This window comes from Oncorhynchus clarkii, chromosome 5 (genome assembly GCF_045791955.1).
Source record: "Oncorhynchus clarkii lewisi isolate Uvic-CL-2024 chromosome 5, UVic_Ocla_1.0, whole genome shotgun sequence".
Classification (NCBI taxonomy): domain Eukaryota; kingdom Metazoa; phylum Chordata; class Actinopteri; order Salmoniformes; family Salmonidae; genus Oncorhynchus; species Oncorhynchus clarkii.
Genome location: NC_092151.1, coordinates 13,667,109 through 13,682,978, shown reverse-complemented (window position 1 = coordinate 13,682,978; position 15,870 = coordinate 13,667,109). Strand labels below are relative to the sequence as shown.

At 42.3% G+C, this 15,870-nt stretch overlaps 2 protein-coding genes across 4 annotated transcripts in view; both read right to left on the bottom strand.

The window, feature by feature from the left end:
* The window catches only part of LOC139408376 (G protein-coupled receptor 107), a 29,574-nt gene extending 17,468 nt beyond the window's left edge, over positions 1–12,106 (bottom strand). Inside the window, exons 1-14 of one of the 2 annotated variants that reach the window (XM_071152170.1) lie at positions 11,947–12,106; positions 11,419–11,541; positions 11,192–11,242; positions 10,967–11,058; positions 5,722–5,870; positions 5,480–5,511; positions 3,275–3,331; positions 3,066–3,176; positions 2,601–2,734; positions 1,930–2,005; positions 1,689–1,762; positions 1,458–1,575; positions 1,083–1,213; positions 859–902 (exon numbers count right to left, since the gene is read on the bottom strand). In XM_071152170.1, coding sequence (XP_071008271.1) covers positions 859–902; positions 1,083–1,213; positions 1,458–1,575; positions 1,689–1,762; positions 1,930–2,005; positions 2,601–2,734; positions 3,066–3,176; positions 3,275–3,331; positions 5,480–5,511; positions 5,722–5,870; positions 10,967–11,058; positions 11,192–11,242; positions 11,419–11,541; positions 11,947–12,045 — 1,291 coding nt within the window. In that variant the 5' untranslated portion in view covers positions 12,046–12,106. The remainder of the gene's footprint in view (positions 1–858; positions 903–1,082; positions 1,214–1,457; positions 1,576–1,688; positions 1,763–1,929; positions 2,006–2,600; positions 2,735–3,065; positions 3,177–3,274; positions 3,332–5,479; positions 5,512–5,721; positions 5,871–10,966; positions 11,059–11,191; positions 11,243–11,418; positions 11,542–11,946) is intronic. The other variant, XM_071152171.1, reaches the window with a different exon arrangement.
* Positions 12,107–12,405: 299 nt separating this feature from the next.
* Positions 12,406–15,870, bottom strand: part of LOC139408375 (folylpolyglutamate synthase, mitochondrial-like) — a 46,623-nt gene continuing 43,158 nt past the window's right edge. For both annotated transcript variants that reach the window (XM_071152168.1, XM_071152169.1), the window contains 2 exons: positions 15,476–15,542; positions 12,406–15,026 (listed from right to left, as the gene is read on the bottom strand). In XM_071152168.1, coding sequence (XP_071008269.1) covers positions 14,644–15,026; positions 15,476–15,542 — 450 coding nt within the window. In that variant the 3' untranslated portion in view covers positions 12,406–14,643. The remainder of the gene's footprint in view (positions 15,027–15,475; positions 15,543–15,870) is intronic.

The following is a 15,870-nucleotide window of genomic DNA, read 5'->3' as shown; positions in this document are numbered from 1 at the left end:
GTTTCTACTGGTCCCCTGTGGAAATCGAACCCACAACCCTGGCATTGCAAGCGCCATGCTCTACCAACTGAGCCACACGAGCTAACGAGACATTGGTTTACCAACAAAAAAGTGTGGAACTGCGCAACTATAAGCATGTAAACCCTGGCATGGAAATAGTTACAGGCTCTCTCATTCACATCCGCAGCTCATCCACAGCTCCTGACCATCATAAGCCAATCAGAGATTTAACCAATCAAAGCTCTTATAAACCTCAAAATTAACCACCCCAATGACAACACCTTGGGTCCCAACTTTCCTCAATATCTGAATGTGTGGGAGTGATGGTTCAAATAAAGCTGAACTCTGACCGACTATGATGAGGAATGCAGGGTGAAGTACAAACAGTGAAGGGCAATGAATAAGTTAGTCAGAGAGCATCCAGCTACGGCAGAGCAAAACACTCACTGTAAAACTAAGCTTTTAGGAGAAAGTCAAAAATAACGCTGCCCATGACCTAGATCAGGATTTGCCCTTAAAATATTCACAGACCACCATTTCACTCCAAACTACTTTGTTCTTTTTCTCAAAAGACTTTGGAATTGTTTAAACTTTTATGAGAGGTTACTTGGGTTGTAACAGGAAAATAGCTGGGGTGAAAAACTATTCCAGACCACAGTTTTATACTCTGTGGTTGGGAGTAGGACCATGGACACGAGGATATGGAGTTGATTTTAAGTGGAAATGTCCCATTAGATGAAAGATTTTAACTCCCTGCTTGCCCTTGTTATTGAATATGCTGTCGCAGTAAGGTGGCCAACTGCAGAGAAGCACTGGCTCACAAAAATGAATGTTTTCTTAAGCGAAAAGGAAGCATACCTTTCCCATCTGTTGATGAGGCCTCTTGTAAATGTCTGATGGACCTGTGGGCAAGTGAGAAAAGGAGAAATGTCATACCAAGTGGAAAACTGGAGGAGAGTGGACATTATCTAAAATAATCGCTCTTTCAAAGTAGTCAGCTGGTCTCTGGGTACTTTGGGGCGGGGCACCTAGAAAACCAAAACCTTGGGGAAACACTGCCCATAGAGAACCTCAGAACTCACCAGACCACGGGGAAGAGGATGGCGCCGCAGCACAGCAGGTCCACCAGGAAGAGCACCTCTTTCCACAGGCCGTACTCCGTTGTGCCCTCCTCTGTGGACTCCAAGATGATGTACGCCACGTTGGCCAGCACCTGGAGGGGTCAAAGGTCATGTGCTCCCATCAGTGCCACTGCATTCCCCACTAGGTTGCTTTTTGGGTAAAGATTTCTAAGATCAGCCTATCCCTTGTCACTATATAAATATGACCCATCATCATGGTAGTCATGCCTTTTGGCACAAATCTAGGATCAGCCTACCTTGTCATTGTAGACGTTATCAAGTACAATGGTAATATTGCCTCAACAGTTAGATGGTTCTAGATGGATGGTATTGTACCTGTAGTGGAATGACAATCATGAAGATCTTCTTGTCCTTATCCGAGAGGATGTGCTTGACAAAAGCCCAGCCGGTCCCTATCAGAGCAATGGTGATGAATAAGAGTGCCCCCTTCAGTCTGCAGGAAGAAACACAAGCACTGCACGCTCATACCAAGTGACAAAACGACATTGATAAGTTTCAGTGCAGGTGAAGCGGAGACACAGAGGCCATTTTACTGGTGAGACTTACAGGTGAGTGATGTAGTAGACCACAGCCCATCCTTCTATGGGGAAGCCCTGGTTAGAGATGTAGTAGTAGTCAATCTGGAAGACAAATGTCTCAGACATCAGTTAATGACTCAAGCTGATGTAAAAAAAGAGGGACAAACTAAATTATATTCTATTTAATTTAATTTCTACTTCAAAACTTGGAAGCACCCCTTTATTGCAGTTAAATACAGCAAGGCTTGAATTGTAGTCCGTGTGCTCACCGCGTGAAAGATGAGTGATAGAGACTTGGTGAAGGGGAGAGCAGTCATGAGCCAGTGGATTTTATAGACATCAGCACTGCCAGAGAAAGAACAAGAGAGGAGGTAGAGAGAGAAAGAGAGAAAAGAGGGAATTAACATTGGTTAGGTTTATGCCATTACATTAATAATTAATCTCAACAAGGGAAATAAGAGTATGATGATATTACGTTGGTATGGAGGTAAATGTTTGGCTATCTGGCGCCCTCTACTGGTCAATGTAAAACAATACAGGTGTGACTGAGGCAAGACCACTGCTATTCATTTACATTTTAGTCATTTAGCAGATGCTCTTTTCTAGACCAACTTACAGTTAGTGTATTTCCACAGCATTTGCTCAGGAGCTCATAGAGCAGTCAGAGAACTCTGAGGTAAAAGGTCATGGCATGAGACAAAGGGTAGCACACTGTGGCATGCTGACTGATCAGATTAGTGAAGAAAATGAGATACCTAGTCAGTTGCACAACTGAATGCATTCAACCAAAATGTGTCTTCCAACCCCTCTGAATCAGGACAAATAGAATAGTCATTAATTATTATTCAAGTCTTAAGGAAGGCACAGCCATTATCAAAACAGCGCCGACTTCTCCTGTGCCTCAATACACCCCCCCCCTACCTCCTCCTGGGTAACTCACCGCTGAGTGCGGAGAACGTGCAACCACAGTGTGCCGAGGAAAAAGAAGAACATAGACATGATGATGTAGAGCTTGGGCAGGGGGATCTCCCCAGCAGACAGGAAGCTGTTGGGGTTCTTCTCCTCGATGTTGATCTGAAAGCATCACAAATGTTGGTTATACAGTAGATATAGCAATCTGAAGATTTGACCATTCAGACACAAATGAGCTAAAATATGAGCTAAAAGTGTGGCTAATGAATAATGTTTAATTTTATTATAAAACAATGTTCAGGATGTGATTTAGACAACATAGAAAATTAGGAAAAAGTTGATATTGGTATGGGGCTAGGTCCCTTTCAATGATGTACGAATAGGGAATGATGTCCTCCTGACAAATCAGGAAAAATCCCACCCGATAAACCAGATACAAACTTCAACTTGCAACAAAAGAAAACTACGAAGAGGGTGAAAGAAACACACTCACTTCAATGCTGAAGCGGAGGGGGTTAACCATCTGAGTGTCTTTGCTGTAGCAGTTGTGGAAGTAGAAGTTGTACAGGCCTTGCTGCTCGTCTGTGCTGACGTTGAAGTGAAACTGCACGCAGGGAGAGGGGGGGGGGGGGGAAACCCTGTGATCTGTGTAGCCCAACTCAAGCTAAATAAATTATACTAGCCTGGTGAAACGAGCCTTACCTGAAAGGAGAAGACTTCTTTGTTTCTATGGAGTGGAAAAGGCACTTCAGACTTTTTCTGTGAATATCAAGAGAGTGGGATCAGAAGACGTGCGTTGATGAAACGACGGCTGGATCGCAATCCTTAAAAAGTCCTCATTCACAAACCCTTGGCTAAATTAGTAACTGGGTAAAACCCTTTATCTGGGATGCAGCCCTTGGGAGCAACTGGTTTTCCTGTACAATTTCTATTTGGTGACAGACCGACATAGATAAGTGAGAACAGGTCCCTTGGTGAATCAAATCCACTGAATCAATCAAAACCACTTAAACAGTTTTCAGAGGAAAAAAAGTGACAGTCCAACCCAGAGATAAAGCATGTTGGAATTGCTGTGCAAATAAACTTGTTTCACAAAAAGTTCACAAAACGTTTTGTTGAATAATACTTCAATTTAAATGTGCAAGAGCAAAGTTGTATAAATTATGACCCAGGAAACACAGTCACGTATTTTAATGGGGTATGATCCCAAGAGCTTTGTAATTTGCTTACAAAACCGCCAGACACCAGGGCTCCAATGAAAAATATGTACTTTTCCATTGCGTGCCGTCGGCATGGGTAAATGGACGAGGGAGCAAGATTGAGATCTAGATACTTATTTTCTTATATTGGTTGAGGTCAAAGGGTGACAGAGTATCTATACGGAACAAAAATACACTGCTCAAAAAAATAAAGGGAACACTAAAATAACACATCCTAGATCTGAATGAATGAAATATTCTTATTAAATACTTTTTTCTTTACATAGTTGAATGTGCTGACAACAAAACCACACAAAAATTATCAATGGAAATCAAATTTATCAACCCATGGAGGTCTGGATTTGGAGTCGCACTCTAAATTAAAGTGGAAAACCACACTATAGGCTGATCCAACTTTGATGTAATGTCCTTAAAACAAGTCAAAATGAGGCTCAGTAGTGTGTGTGGCCTCCACGTGCCTGTATGACCTCCCTACAACGCCTGGGCATGCTCCTGATGAGGTGGCGGATGGTCTCCTGAGGGATCTCCTCCCAGACCTAGACTAAAGCATCCGCCAACTCCTGGACAGTCTGTGGTGCAACGTGGCGTTGGTGGATGGAGCGAGACATGATGTCCCAGATGTGCTCAATTGGATTCAGGTCTGGGGAACGGGTGGGCCAATCCATAGCATCAATGCCTTCCTCTTGCAGGAACTGCTGACACACTCCAGCCACATGAGGTCTAGCATTGTCTTGCATTAGGAGGAACCCAGGGCCAACCGCACCAGCATATGGTCTCACAAGGGGTCTGAGGATCTCATCTCGGTGCCTAATGGCAGTCAGGCTACCTCTGGCGAGCACATGGAGGGCTGTGCGGCCCCCCAAAGAAATGCCACCCCACACCATGACTGACCCACCGCCAAACCGGTCATGCTGGAGGATGTTGCAGGCAGCAGAACGTTCTCCATGGCGTCTCCAGACTGTCACATGTGTTCAGCGTGAACCTGCTTTCATCTGTGAAGAGCACAGGGCGCCAGTGGCGAATTTGCCAATCTTGGTGTTCTCTGGCAAATGCCAAACGTCCTGCACGGTGTTGGGCTGTAAGCACAACCCCCACCTGTGGACGTCGGGCCCTCATACCACCCTCATGGAGTCTGTTTCTGACCGTTTGAGCAGACACATGCACATTTGTGGCCTGCTGGAGGTCATTTTGCAGGGCTCTGGCAGTGCTCCTTCTGCTCCTCCTTGCACAAAGGCGGAGGTAGCGGCCCTGCTGTTGCCAAAGAATGTAATGTTAATTTCTCTACCATAAGCCGCATGTTGTTTTAGAAAATTTGGCAGTATGTTCAACCGGCCTCACAACCGCAGAACATGTCTATGGCGTTGTGAACAGAGTGCCCCATATTGGTGGGGTTATGGTATTGGCAGGCATAAGCTACAGACCACGAACACATTAGCATTTTATCGATGGCAATTTGAATGCACAAAAAATACTGTGACAAAATCCTGGACCATTTTTTTTTAAAGGCATGTGTGACCAACAGATGCATGCCTGTATTCCCAAGCATGTGAAATCCATAGATTAGGGCCTAATGAATTTATTTCAATTGACTGATTTTCTCATATGAACTGTAACTCAGAAAAATCTTTGAAATTGTTTCACTTCGCTTTTATATTTGAGTTCAGATATGTTATATGAATATTCTTACCTCTGCAACATCCCGCTTGGGTTTACCCTCACCTAGGATTCAAATGACAACATTGAGAACAACAGATAAAACAATATATTCAACCATTGGTCATAACTTACACTGCTCAAATGCAGAATTCCTCAGCTAACTCGAACTTGTATAAATCTACCATCAAAGCAAGTTTAAAACATGTCCTTATCTCAAGTCAGTATTTATTCAGCCCTAAATAAAAATGTATGAACTGTAATGAGGAACCATACCATCACCATGGTCTCCCACAGGGTTTGTGTCATCTTTCCCCTTTACATGTTTATGTTGGTCAGCTCCAGTCTCAATGCCTATTGTCTCTTTGAGGCCAGGGAGGATGTCAGGGAACACATTCTCCTCAGATGACATCTTCATCTTCACCCTGAGTCACACACAAACAAAATACATGTTTAGCCAAAGTTATGGTATAACATGCCGGTGGCAATAACTTGTTTGGCTGCTTAACTTCTTGGTGACTGGGGGCAGTATTGAGTAGCTTAGATGAATAAAGTGCCCAGAGTAAACTGCCTGCTACTCAGCCATAAAAGCTAGAATATGCATATAATTAGTAGATTTGGATAGAAAACATTGAAGTTTCTAAAACTGTTTGAATTATGTCTCATATGGCAGGCGAAAACCTGAGAAAAAATCCAACCAGGAAGTGGGAAATCTGAGGTTGGTCGTTTTTCAACTCATTCCCCATTGAAGATACAGTGTGATATCTGGAGCAACGAACCGCCCTTGCTGTCTCTGCCTGGCCGGTTCCCCTCTTTCCACTGGGATTCTCTGCCTCTAACCCTATTACAGGGGCTGAGTCACTGGCTTACTGGGGCTCTCTCATACCGTCCCTGGAAGGGGTGCATCACCTGAGTGGGTTGATTCACTGATGTGGTCATCCTGTCTGGGTTGGCGCCCCCCCTTGGGTTGTGCCGTGGCGGAGATCTTTGTGGGCTATACTCAGCCTTGTCTCTGGATGGTAAGTTGGTGGTTGAAGATATCCCTCTAGTGGTGTGGGGGCTGTGCTTTGGCAAAGTGGGTGGGGTTATATCCTTCCTGTTTGGCCCTGTCCGGGGGTGTCCTCGGATGGGGCCACAGTGTCTCCTGACCCCTCCTGTCTCAGCCTTCAGTATTTATGCTCTAGTAGTTTGTGTCGGGGGGCTAGGGTCAGTTTGTTATATCTGGAGTACTTCTCCTGTCCTATTCGGTGTCCTGTGTGAATTTAAGTGTGCTCTCTCTAATTCTCTCTTTCTCGGAGGACCTGAGCCCTAGGACCATGCCCCAGGACTACCTGACATGACTCCTTGCTGTCCCCAGTCCACCTGGCCGTGCTGCTGCTCCAGTTTCAACTGTTCTGCCTTATTATTATTCGACCATGCTGGTCATTTATGAACATTTGAACATCTTGGCCATGTTCTGTTATAATCTCCACCCGGCACAGCCAGAAGTGGACTGGCCACCCCACATAGCCTGGTTCCTCTCTAGGTTTCTTCCTAGGTTTTGGCCTTTCTAGGGAGTTTTTCCTAGCCACCGTGCTTCTACACCTGCATTGCTTGCTGTTTGGGGTTTTAGGCTGGGTTTCTGTACAGCACTTTGAGATATCAGCTGATGTACGAAGGGCTATATAAATAAATTTGATTTGATATTGGTCATGTTGCACTTCCTAAGGCTTCCACTAGGCGTCAACAGTCTTTAGAACCTTGTTTGATGCTTCTACTGTGAAGTAGGGCCGAATGAGAGGGGATTGAGCCAGGTGTCTGGCAGATTGCCACGAGCTCGTGACGCGCGGTCATGTGAAAGTTAGCTTGCGTTCCATTGCTTTTCTACAGACAAAGGAATTCTCCGGTTGGAACATTATTGAAGATTTATGATAAAAACATCCTAAAGATTGATTATATACTTCATTTGACATGTTTCTACGACCTGTAATATAACTTTTTGGACTTTTCGTCTGACCTTTCGGCTGGACTTGCACGCGCGTGCAAGTCCAACAAAAGGAGGTATTTGGACATAAATGATTAACTTTATCGAACAAATCAAACATTTGTGAAACTGTGATTCCTGGGAGTGCATTCTGATGAAGATCAAAGGTAAGTGAATATTTATAATGCTATTTCTGACTAATGTTGACTCCACAACATGGCGGATATCTCTTTGGCTGTTTTGGTCTCTGAGCGCCGTACTCAGATTATTGCATGTAAAGTTTATTTTAAATCTGACACAGCGGTTGCATTAAGGAGAAGTTGATCTAAAGTTCCATGTATAATAGTTGTATCTTTTATGATGTCAGAAGGGTTCAGATAATAACTACAGAACGAAGCCAACCTCAGCGTGAGCTTTGGTTGCGAATGATATGAACTTTGAACTCTTATTCGCTACCCCCTAGCCGTTGAGTTAGCAACAGTAGCTGCAAACGTGGGCTAGGAAAGAACAGAGAGTATCCCGTCTACCACACAACGACGTTACTACAACGTATTCAATTTACCAGCAGAGACATTCTTCAGAGGACAGGAAGATCTCCGTTGGCCAACACGACCAGCATTTTCAACCAACCTACCGAAGCTCAGAGTAAATATTTATTGCATTTTCCTTTTCCAAATGGGCGGTAATTCTAAATGATTCTAAATTCTAACCCATTTCCCATTTGGGCGATAGAGTAGCTGCCTACGGCCCGATAGAGACATCGCTTCTCCCTTTGTTCTTCAGTCTTCCCGCTCTTTCACTCAAACCCAGCCCCCTTTTCTGTGTAACCAGCTGTCATATCTGTTCCGTCCGCTAGGGACGTTTTCCTTTGACATAATTTGTAATCAAGGTATGATTCATTCTGTGTATATGTAATTCTGTATGATTAGTTAGTTATTTAATAAATAAATAATTAAACCCAATTTTGTATTGCTGATTCAACTTGTTAGCCAGGGTTCGTGAAGATAACCAAGAATTTACAACTTTCAGATGAGACTGAAATAAGGTGACGATTAATATTGACTGCTATTGATGTAAAATATTACTAGGTCTTTAAGAGTTTATTCGGAAGATAACAGCTCTATAAATATTATTTTGTGGTGCCCCGACTTTCTAGTTAACTTCTTATGGCTGCCATCCCGTTAACAGGATAATTGTCATCAACAACCGCTGAATTGCATAGCGCCACATTCAAATATTACTAAAAATACTTCTATTCATGAAATCACAAGTGCAATATTGCAAAACACAGTTTAGCCTATTGTTAAGCTACCATTCGTGTCAGATTTTGAAAATATGCTTTACAGCGAAAGCAATCCAAGCATTTGTGTAAGTTTATCGATCGCTCAACAAAACATTATGTACACCTAGCATCAAGTAGCTTGGGCACGAAAATCAGAAAAGCAATCAAATTAATCGTTTACCTTTGATGATCTTCGGATTTTTTCACTCACGAGACTCCCAGTTACACAATAAATGTTCCTTTTGTTCCATAAAGATGATTTTTATATCCAAAATACCTCTGTTTGTTTGGCGCGTTATGTTCAGAAATCCACAGGAAAGAGCGGTCACGACAACGCAGACAAATTCCAAGTAGTATCCGTAAAGTCCACAGAAACATGTCAAATGTTTTTTATAATCAATCCTCAGGTTGCTTTTAAACTATATAATTGATAATATATCAACTGCAAATGTCTTTTTCAGTCGGAGAGGGAAAGGCAATGGCTGCCCAAATTCTGTTACGCATACAAAACGCTGCTGGCACCCGGCCATATAATGACGCGATGTTATCTTTCTCGCTCATTTTTCAAAATAAAAGCCTGAAACTATGTCTAAAGACAGTTGACACCTTGAGGAAGCGATAGGAAAGGGAATCTGGTTGATATCCCTTTAAATGGAGCAAAGGCAGGCTATGGAGTTCTCAAAATAGAAGCCACTTTCTGGTTTGATTTTCCTCAGTGTTTCGCCTGCAATATCAGTTCTGTTATACTCACAGACAATATTTTGACAGTTTTGGAAACTTTAGAGTGTTTTCTATCCAATACTAATAATAATATGCATATATTAGCAACTGAGACTGAGGAGCAGGCCATTTAGTTTGGGCAACTTATTAATCCAAGCTACTCAATACTGCCCCCCAGCCATAAGTTAATTACATTTACATGATTAGCTCAATCAGGTAATATTAATTACAGAGAAAGGATTTTATAGAATAGCATGTCATATCACTTAATCCGGCATAGCCAAAGACATGACACATTTGATTAGTTGTTCAGGAGTCTTATGGCTTGGGGGTAGAAGTTGTTAAGAAGTCTTTTGGACCACGTTCAATGCCATCGGAAGAATCCCGGAACATATTCCAGTCTGTGTTAGCAAAACAGTCCTGTAGCTTAGCATCTGCTTCATCTAACCACTTTTTTATTGACCGAGTCACTGATGCTTCCTGCTTTCATTTTTGCTTGTAAGCAGGAATCAGGAGGATAGCATTATGGTCAGATTTGCCAAATGTATAGTGAGCTTTGTACGTGTGCGTCTCTGTGTGTGGAGTAAAGGTGTTCTAGAGTTTTTTTCCTCTTGTTGCACATGTAACATGCTGGTAGAAATGAGGTAAAACAGATTTAAGTTTCCCTGCAATAAAGTCCCCGGCCACTAGGAGCACCGCCACTGGATGAGCATTTTCCTGTTTGCTTATGGCCATATACAGCTCATTGACTGCACTCTTAGTGCCAGCATCGGTTTGTGGTGGTAAATAGACAGCTACGAAGAATATAGATGAACTCTCTTGGTAAATAGTGTGGTCTACAGCTTATCATGAGAAACTCTACCTCAGGCAAGCAAAACTTGAGACTTCATTATATTTCGTGCACGAGCTGTTGTTTACAAATATACATAGACCGTTACCCCTTGTCTTACAAGAGGCTGCTGTTCTATCCTGCCAAAAAAAAGTGTAAAACTGACCAGCTGTATGTTACTCATGTCGTCATTCAGCCACGACTCGGAGAAACATAAGATATTACAGTTTAATGCCCTGTTGGTAGGATGTACGTGCTCGTAGTGAGTCTATTTTCTAATCCAATGATTGCCAACGTACAAAGGCAGATTACCCACTCGTCATCGGATCCTTACAAGGCACCCAGACCTACATCCCCAATATATATTTGTCTCTTTCTCCTGCGAATGAGATTATGATGAGGGCCTTGTCGGGTGTCCGGAGTAAATCCTTTGTGTCCGACTCGTTAAAGAAAAAAAATCTTCTTTCGGTACGAGGTGAGTAATCGCTGTCCTGATATCTAGAAGCTCTTTTCAGTCATAAAAGACGGTGGCAGAAACATTATGTATAAAACAAGTTAGAAATAATGTGGGAAAAAAACATAACAATAGCACAATTGTTTAGTGGACTGTAAAACCGCAGCCATCAAGTTAACTAGCCTGATTACATTTTTAAAAAACTATTTGTAAACAATGGTAACTCTTTGTAGAAGGGTACATGGGGTTCCCTGCGGTCAGATAGAAACTCACTCATTTTTCTTGAAGTCAAATAACAGCAATGCCACAGCGACGTCACTGCTGGGAGACTTCTTAAGGACACAGTAGTCCAGATCTTGATCATCCTGTGCACACACACACACCAGACATTATTGATCTCATCCTGTTAGTAGGAGTACCTCCTGTGTAGGCCTAGTCCATGTTGAAAAGCTTCAGTAATAACAACAAAACAGATCTTAGACTAGAATGGATACTCACTAAATACGTAGAGAAGCCATTGCTGCTTGTCCTATCCAGACTGAATCCAACCTGAATAGGAAACAGGCAAAGATTACAAAATAGATGTTGGTCAGAGCCATGCATTTTGTTAATAAGAAGATTAAATGTACCTGGCTACATCATTTCCCAATGGGACTTCTCATGCAATGACAATTCCCAGAACAGTTATTGAACAGACCACTGACAGATATTGAAATGGATCTTACCGTGGAGCTGTCAATCTTGTCCAGATCCTCCCCAGTAAGGGTAAGACTGGACATATTCACTATCATGTAACCATGTTTGTAGAAGCCAAAAGTGTTCAGGTGGACTTTCTGTCGAATGTCATCCTGAAAGAATGTACATGACAAACAACATTTGATTTTGATCAAGGTCACTGTTAATTAACATTGTAGTATCAGTGCATTAGAGATTAGCTGGCCACCACACTTGGTCAATAACTGTGGCCTACCATTTTCAAATCATAGTACAAGGTGACCAGCTATTAAATCAATAGCAACATAGCTAACAAGTGTTGCTTGTTAGCTAAAACGCTCAGTGGATAACATGTTAAATACAATTAGAGACGAGCAAGTATTGCGACCTTATGTCGTATCCACGCGTAATTAGCTACACTAGACGATGCATTTATTATGATGAACCGCTAGCTAGCTAGCAGCTAGGTCTGATTGGCATGAAACCCTATTCACTTGTATGACAGTAAGCGGCCATATGAAACTGGCAAATAAACCTACCTCGAGTTTAAGATGATGTAACCTGCAATGGCTTTCTCTGAGAAATAACAAAAATAACACAATAGTAGCCGTAAACATATATATTTTGTCGGTCGCCATTTTTCTAAAAAAGCATACTTGCAAGAAACACACTTCCGGCAGGATTTACGCACTGACGCATAAAAAAATTCTGCTACGTCGTACGTTTTTCTTGTTTTGCGTTAATCTTTTGTTTTAGGTAATACATTTTTCCTTGTGTTTTTGGTACTTTTCCTCGTTTGTTTAACAACAAATTACATGTTCTGCTTGAAACATTGAGAATGTAAAACAATTTCATCTTCATTACATTGGCTACATTCCAGGCCGTGTACAAAGCAAGTCAATCACCAAATATAAATTATGGAAAGAGTTGAAAATGCAGTAACCACATTAATACTAGCGCTCCCAAACTGGACAATATGATGCATAAGAAAACACACCTGTTAATGATTCATTTAATTATCTTAAGTGCACATACATTTAAAACCATAGAATTTCTCTGAAATGTTAAGACCACCTTGAAAGAGATTTGGGAATAGTCTAGCAGTTTCTAAACCCCAGAGAAATATTGGCTGCATTCCAGGCCAACTACATTGCAGTCACCTGCCAGATCGTACAACGCCTGGATCATATCAGCTACCTGTAGCATATAATGTAGCAATCTTATACCTGGCTGTGCAGTCGATAATAGGTCACCCATTAGTTGCTGTGTGTACTGCAGCAATGACTGCAATGTCAGACTAGAACAGGGCCAATCACTCAAATCAAGCGCTAATTTCCGTGGTACTTTGGGTATAAGCATTAGTCCAAAACGTTTTGCAACAGGAAACAAGAGTTTCTACTTTCTATTGGACAAATTCATGTAGAGCCCTCCCTGTTTTATTCCGTTGGGTTCCTAGTGAGTACACACACCCCCGGTGATTTTTTTTGTGGGGGGGGGGGGGGGGATGTATTCATTAGTCAGTTTCCATTGTCAAACATTTTGCATTCCTCCACAACAGAAAACGGACAAATGTAGGTAGGTCCCTCCCGGTTTTGTTCCATTTGGTTGCTAGATTAAGACGGGTCCTATTGCAAAAAACTTTGCAACAGATACCGATTTACAAATACACCCTACCTCTAGAGTGTGATTGTGTGTTTCTTTACAGTGGACGTACAGACACAAATTTACAAGGCAGTGAACATTTTGAAATGTTAATGTCACAAAGCAACTGCAGTATAAAAGACTTAGCTTAGAGTAATTTACAGACATGTTAGTTGATATCATGCTCAACGCTAAAGGTCTAGTTTTATTGTAGAGGTGTTACATTTTGATTTAACAAGGGAGAATATCTGATTTACCAAGACAATGATAGCTACACGAAGCACATTTGAAATGTTTAAGAATACAGTCAACATATAATGCAAGTCCGCGAGATCGGCAAATGAGGATCTCACTAAGAAATAGTGAAACAAAATTTAAACTGTTCTCTTTGTAAGAAATCCAGTTCATGTTGCAACACTCTCCCTATGTGTCTCTTATTGGTAGCAATGAAAGGACAGGAAAGAAAGCCATTCTTGTACACAACCCAAAGAAACGTACTGGGTGGAAAGAGTGAGGCCTTTGACTAACCGTTTCCACACTTTCTTTGGATTACCTGTCATTTTCAGGGCCTACCGTCCCACTGCCTTCTCCTCAAACGCTTTTAAAGCACAATACCACTTTGCGTAAACAATAACAGTAAACACCCGTGTCATACTAGAAGGCGCACAAATTAACCCCCCAAAAGGCCATGTAAACAGTTTTGGCTTCAAATATAAGACTTAAGGTTAATATTTGTTTTCTATTGTTGGAGACTATTTGACTTGAATCCATTTGTGTTGCATGAGCCAGTTTATAATTGCATAATCCATGAATTAGTAGTAATAACTTGTCATTGGTTAGGATGCTGGGACTGGAGATTTATTGCAGTGTGGGGGAGGCTAGATTGTGTGTGAGAGACTATAGTCTCTCTTACACACACCTGCCCACAAAGGATCTGGACTCATGCTAACATCAATAGGGGGGAGGAACAGAGTTCTTGCCCAGCACTGACTGACTGTTTATCCTAGACCCAAAGAGGTGACCCCACCTAGCCAGAAGGCATAAATATATATGCATGTGTGACCGGTTTGTGTGCTATGGAGCTGTAGCATCCAGTTTGTGTGTAATACATATAGTTTAAGCTTCCTTTGGTGTCTATCTGGAATTTGTACCAGAACCTTACACTGATTGTTCTGTATCTCTGGTTCTTTTCATAGTGTACTGATGTGTATATATTTTAAAATTTTATTTTGGGCTCATCTGTAAAAGAGACCAGTCTCAAAATGACTCCCTGTCACAATAAAATAAACATGTGATCCTCAGTAAGGCTGTGTGTGGTACTGGCTAAAACATTTGACATGAACTTGTATTGGCCAGAGCCCTCTATCAATTGAAATGCAATGGCCATTTCTATTATGCTTACCAAGGACTGGGGGTGACACAAAACCCTGTTGCCTGGTGCAAATTGAATAACCTACCAGTAAGCATAGCTAACAAGCTTCCCCTTAGGCTGCATGATATCCCAGCATTTAGCGCTCTCCAGAGAGGGTTTCTTCTTGATTCTGCTTACCAGACAAATCAATCTGATCTATTGCTGTTCTGACAGAACCATCCCTTTAAGAGGCAAAGGAAGGGTCAAGGTGTTTCAGGACGCCCCCAACCAGATGGAGGCTTCCAGCGACGAGGACGTGGATGCCATTGGCATCTCTTAGCGGAGCGGCTTTGGCTGTCACGCTGGGCTTGACGGGGATGACCCTCTTGTCCGGATGTGCCAAGACAGAGTCCCTGCCCTGGCTGAGCCACTGGAGGGCGCTGAGGATGCAGGGGAAAACTAAGGTTTTGCTGCAGCACTCGGCTGCCACCAGTGGGAGAACATTGCGGGAGATGAGCAGCTGGTCGCCGGGCTTCTCTTCCTGGCCGTTGAGCAGGCGCCAGCTCCTCTGGTTGTCCAGGCAACGGGTGAGCATGTTTTCCACAGAGACATTGAAGTTTTGTTGGTCTGAGGAGAGAGAGAAGGCATTCGGGGGTAAAGGTTACACAATGCTACTATGCTAGATTCTTCCAGAATCAAAATGGGTATAATTTAAAATGGCAGATTGTCAAAGGGAAATCACATGCAGAACGATTTAATTTTAGTTTCACTTTTCAAACATTAATAGCCAGAACATAAAAGCAACACTTCGGCCAATAGATTTATGACAATGTTTGCTGGTTTGGACACCATGTTAATAACACAGCAACATCTTTCTTTGCCCTTCCATTGACAGTGAAGTGAGAACATGCTCACATCCACACCAATGATTAACACAGATCGCAATGCATAATTACAACAGCAGAGCTATTCATTTAGTCATACTAGGCTACCGTTTGATCTGTCAAGCCGCAGTCATTGACAAAGTAGTTGATGTATGTTATGCCTGGCTAGAAATCACAATGTGATAGCCTTACCTGCGTTACATGATGCAATGGCCTCTGTGATGTTGGGGCAGAACACAGCAAAGTCAAAATGGCACGGCTGAAATCCCAATATAGAAAAAAAAACTAAATCAGTTACAGTTGTCCTACTAGCATGGCATATACTTTTACATTTTAGTCATTTAGCAAACACTCTTAACCAGAGCGACTTACAGGAGCAATTAGTGTTAGATGCCTTGCTCAAGGGCACATAGAGATTTCACTTAGTCGGCTTGGGGATTCGAACCAGCGACCTTTGTTACTGCCCACTGCTCTTAACCACTAGGCTAGCTGCTGTCCATAGTATTCAGACGCCTAGAATTTTTCCATTTTACAACCTTACTCAAATTTATTCAATTACTTTGTCCCCCACTCACAATACTCCATAA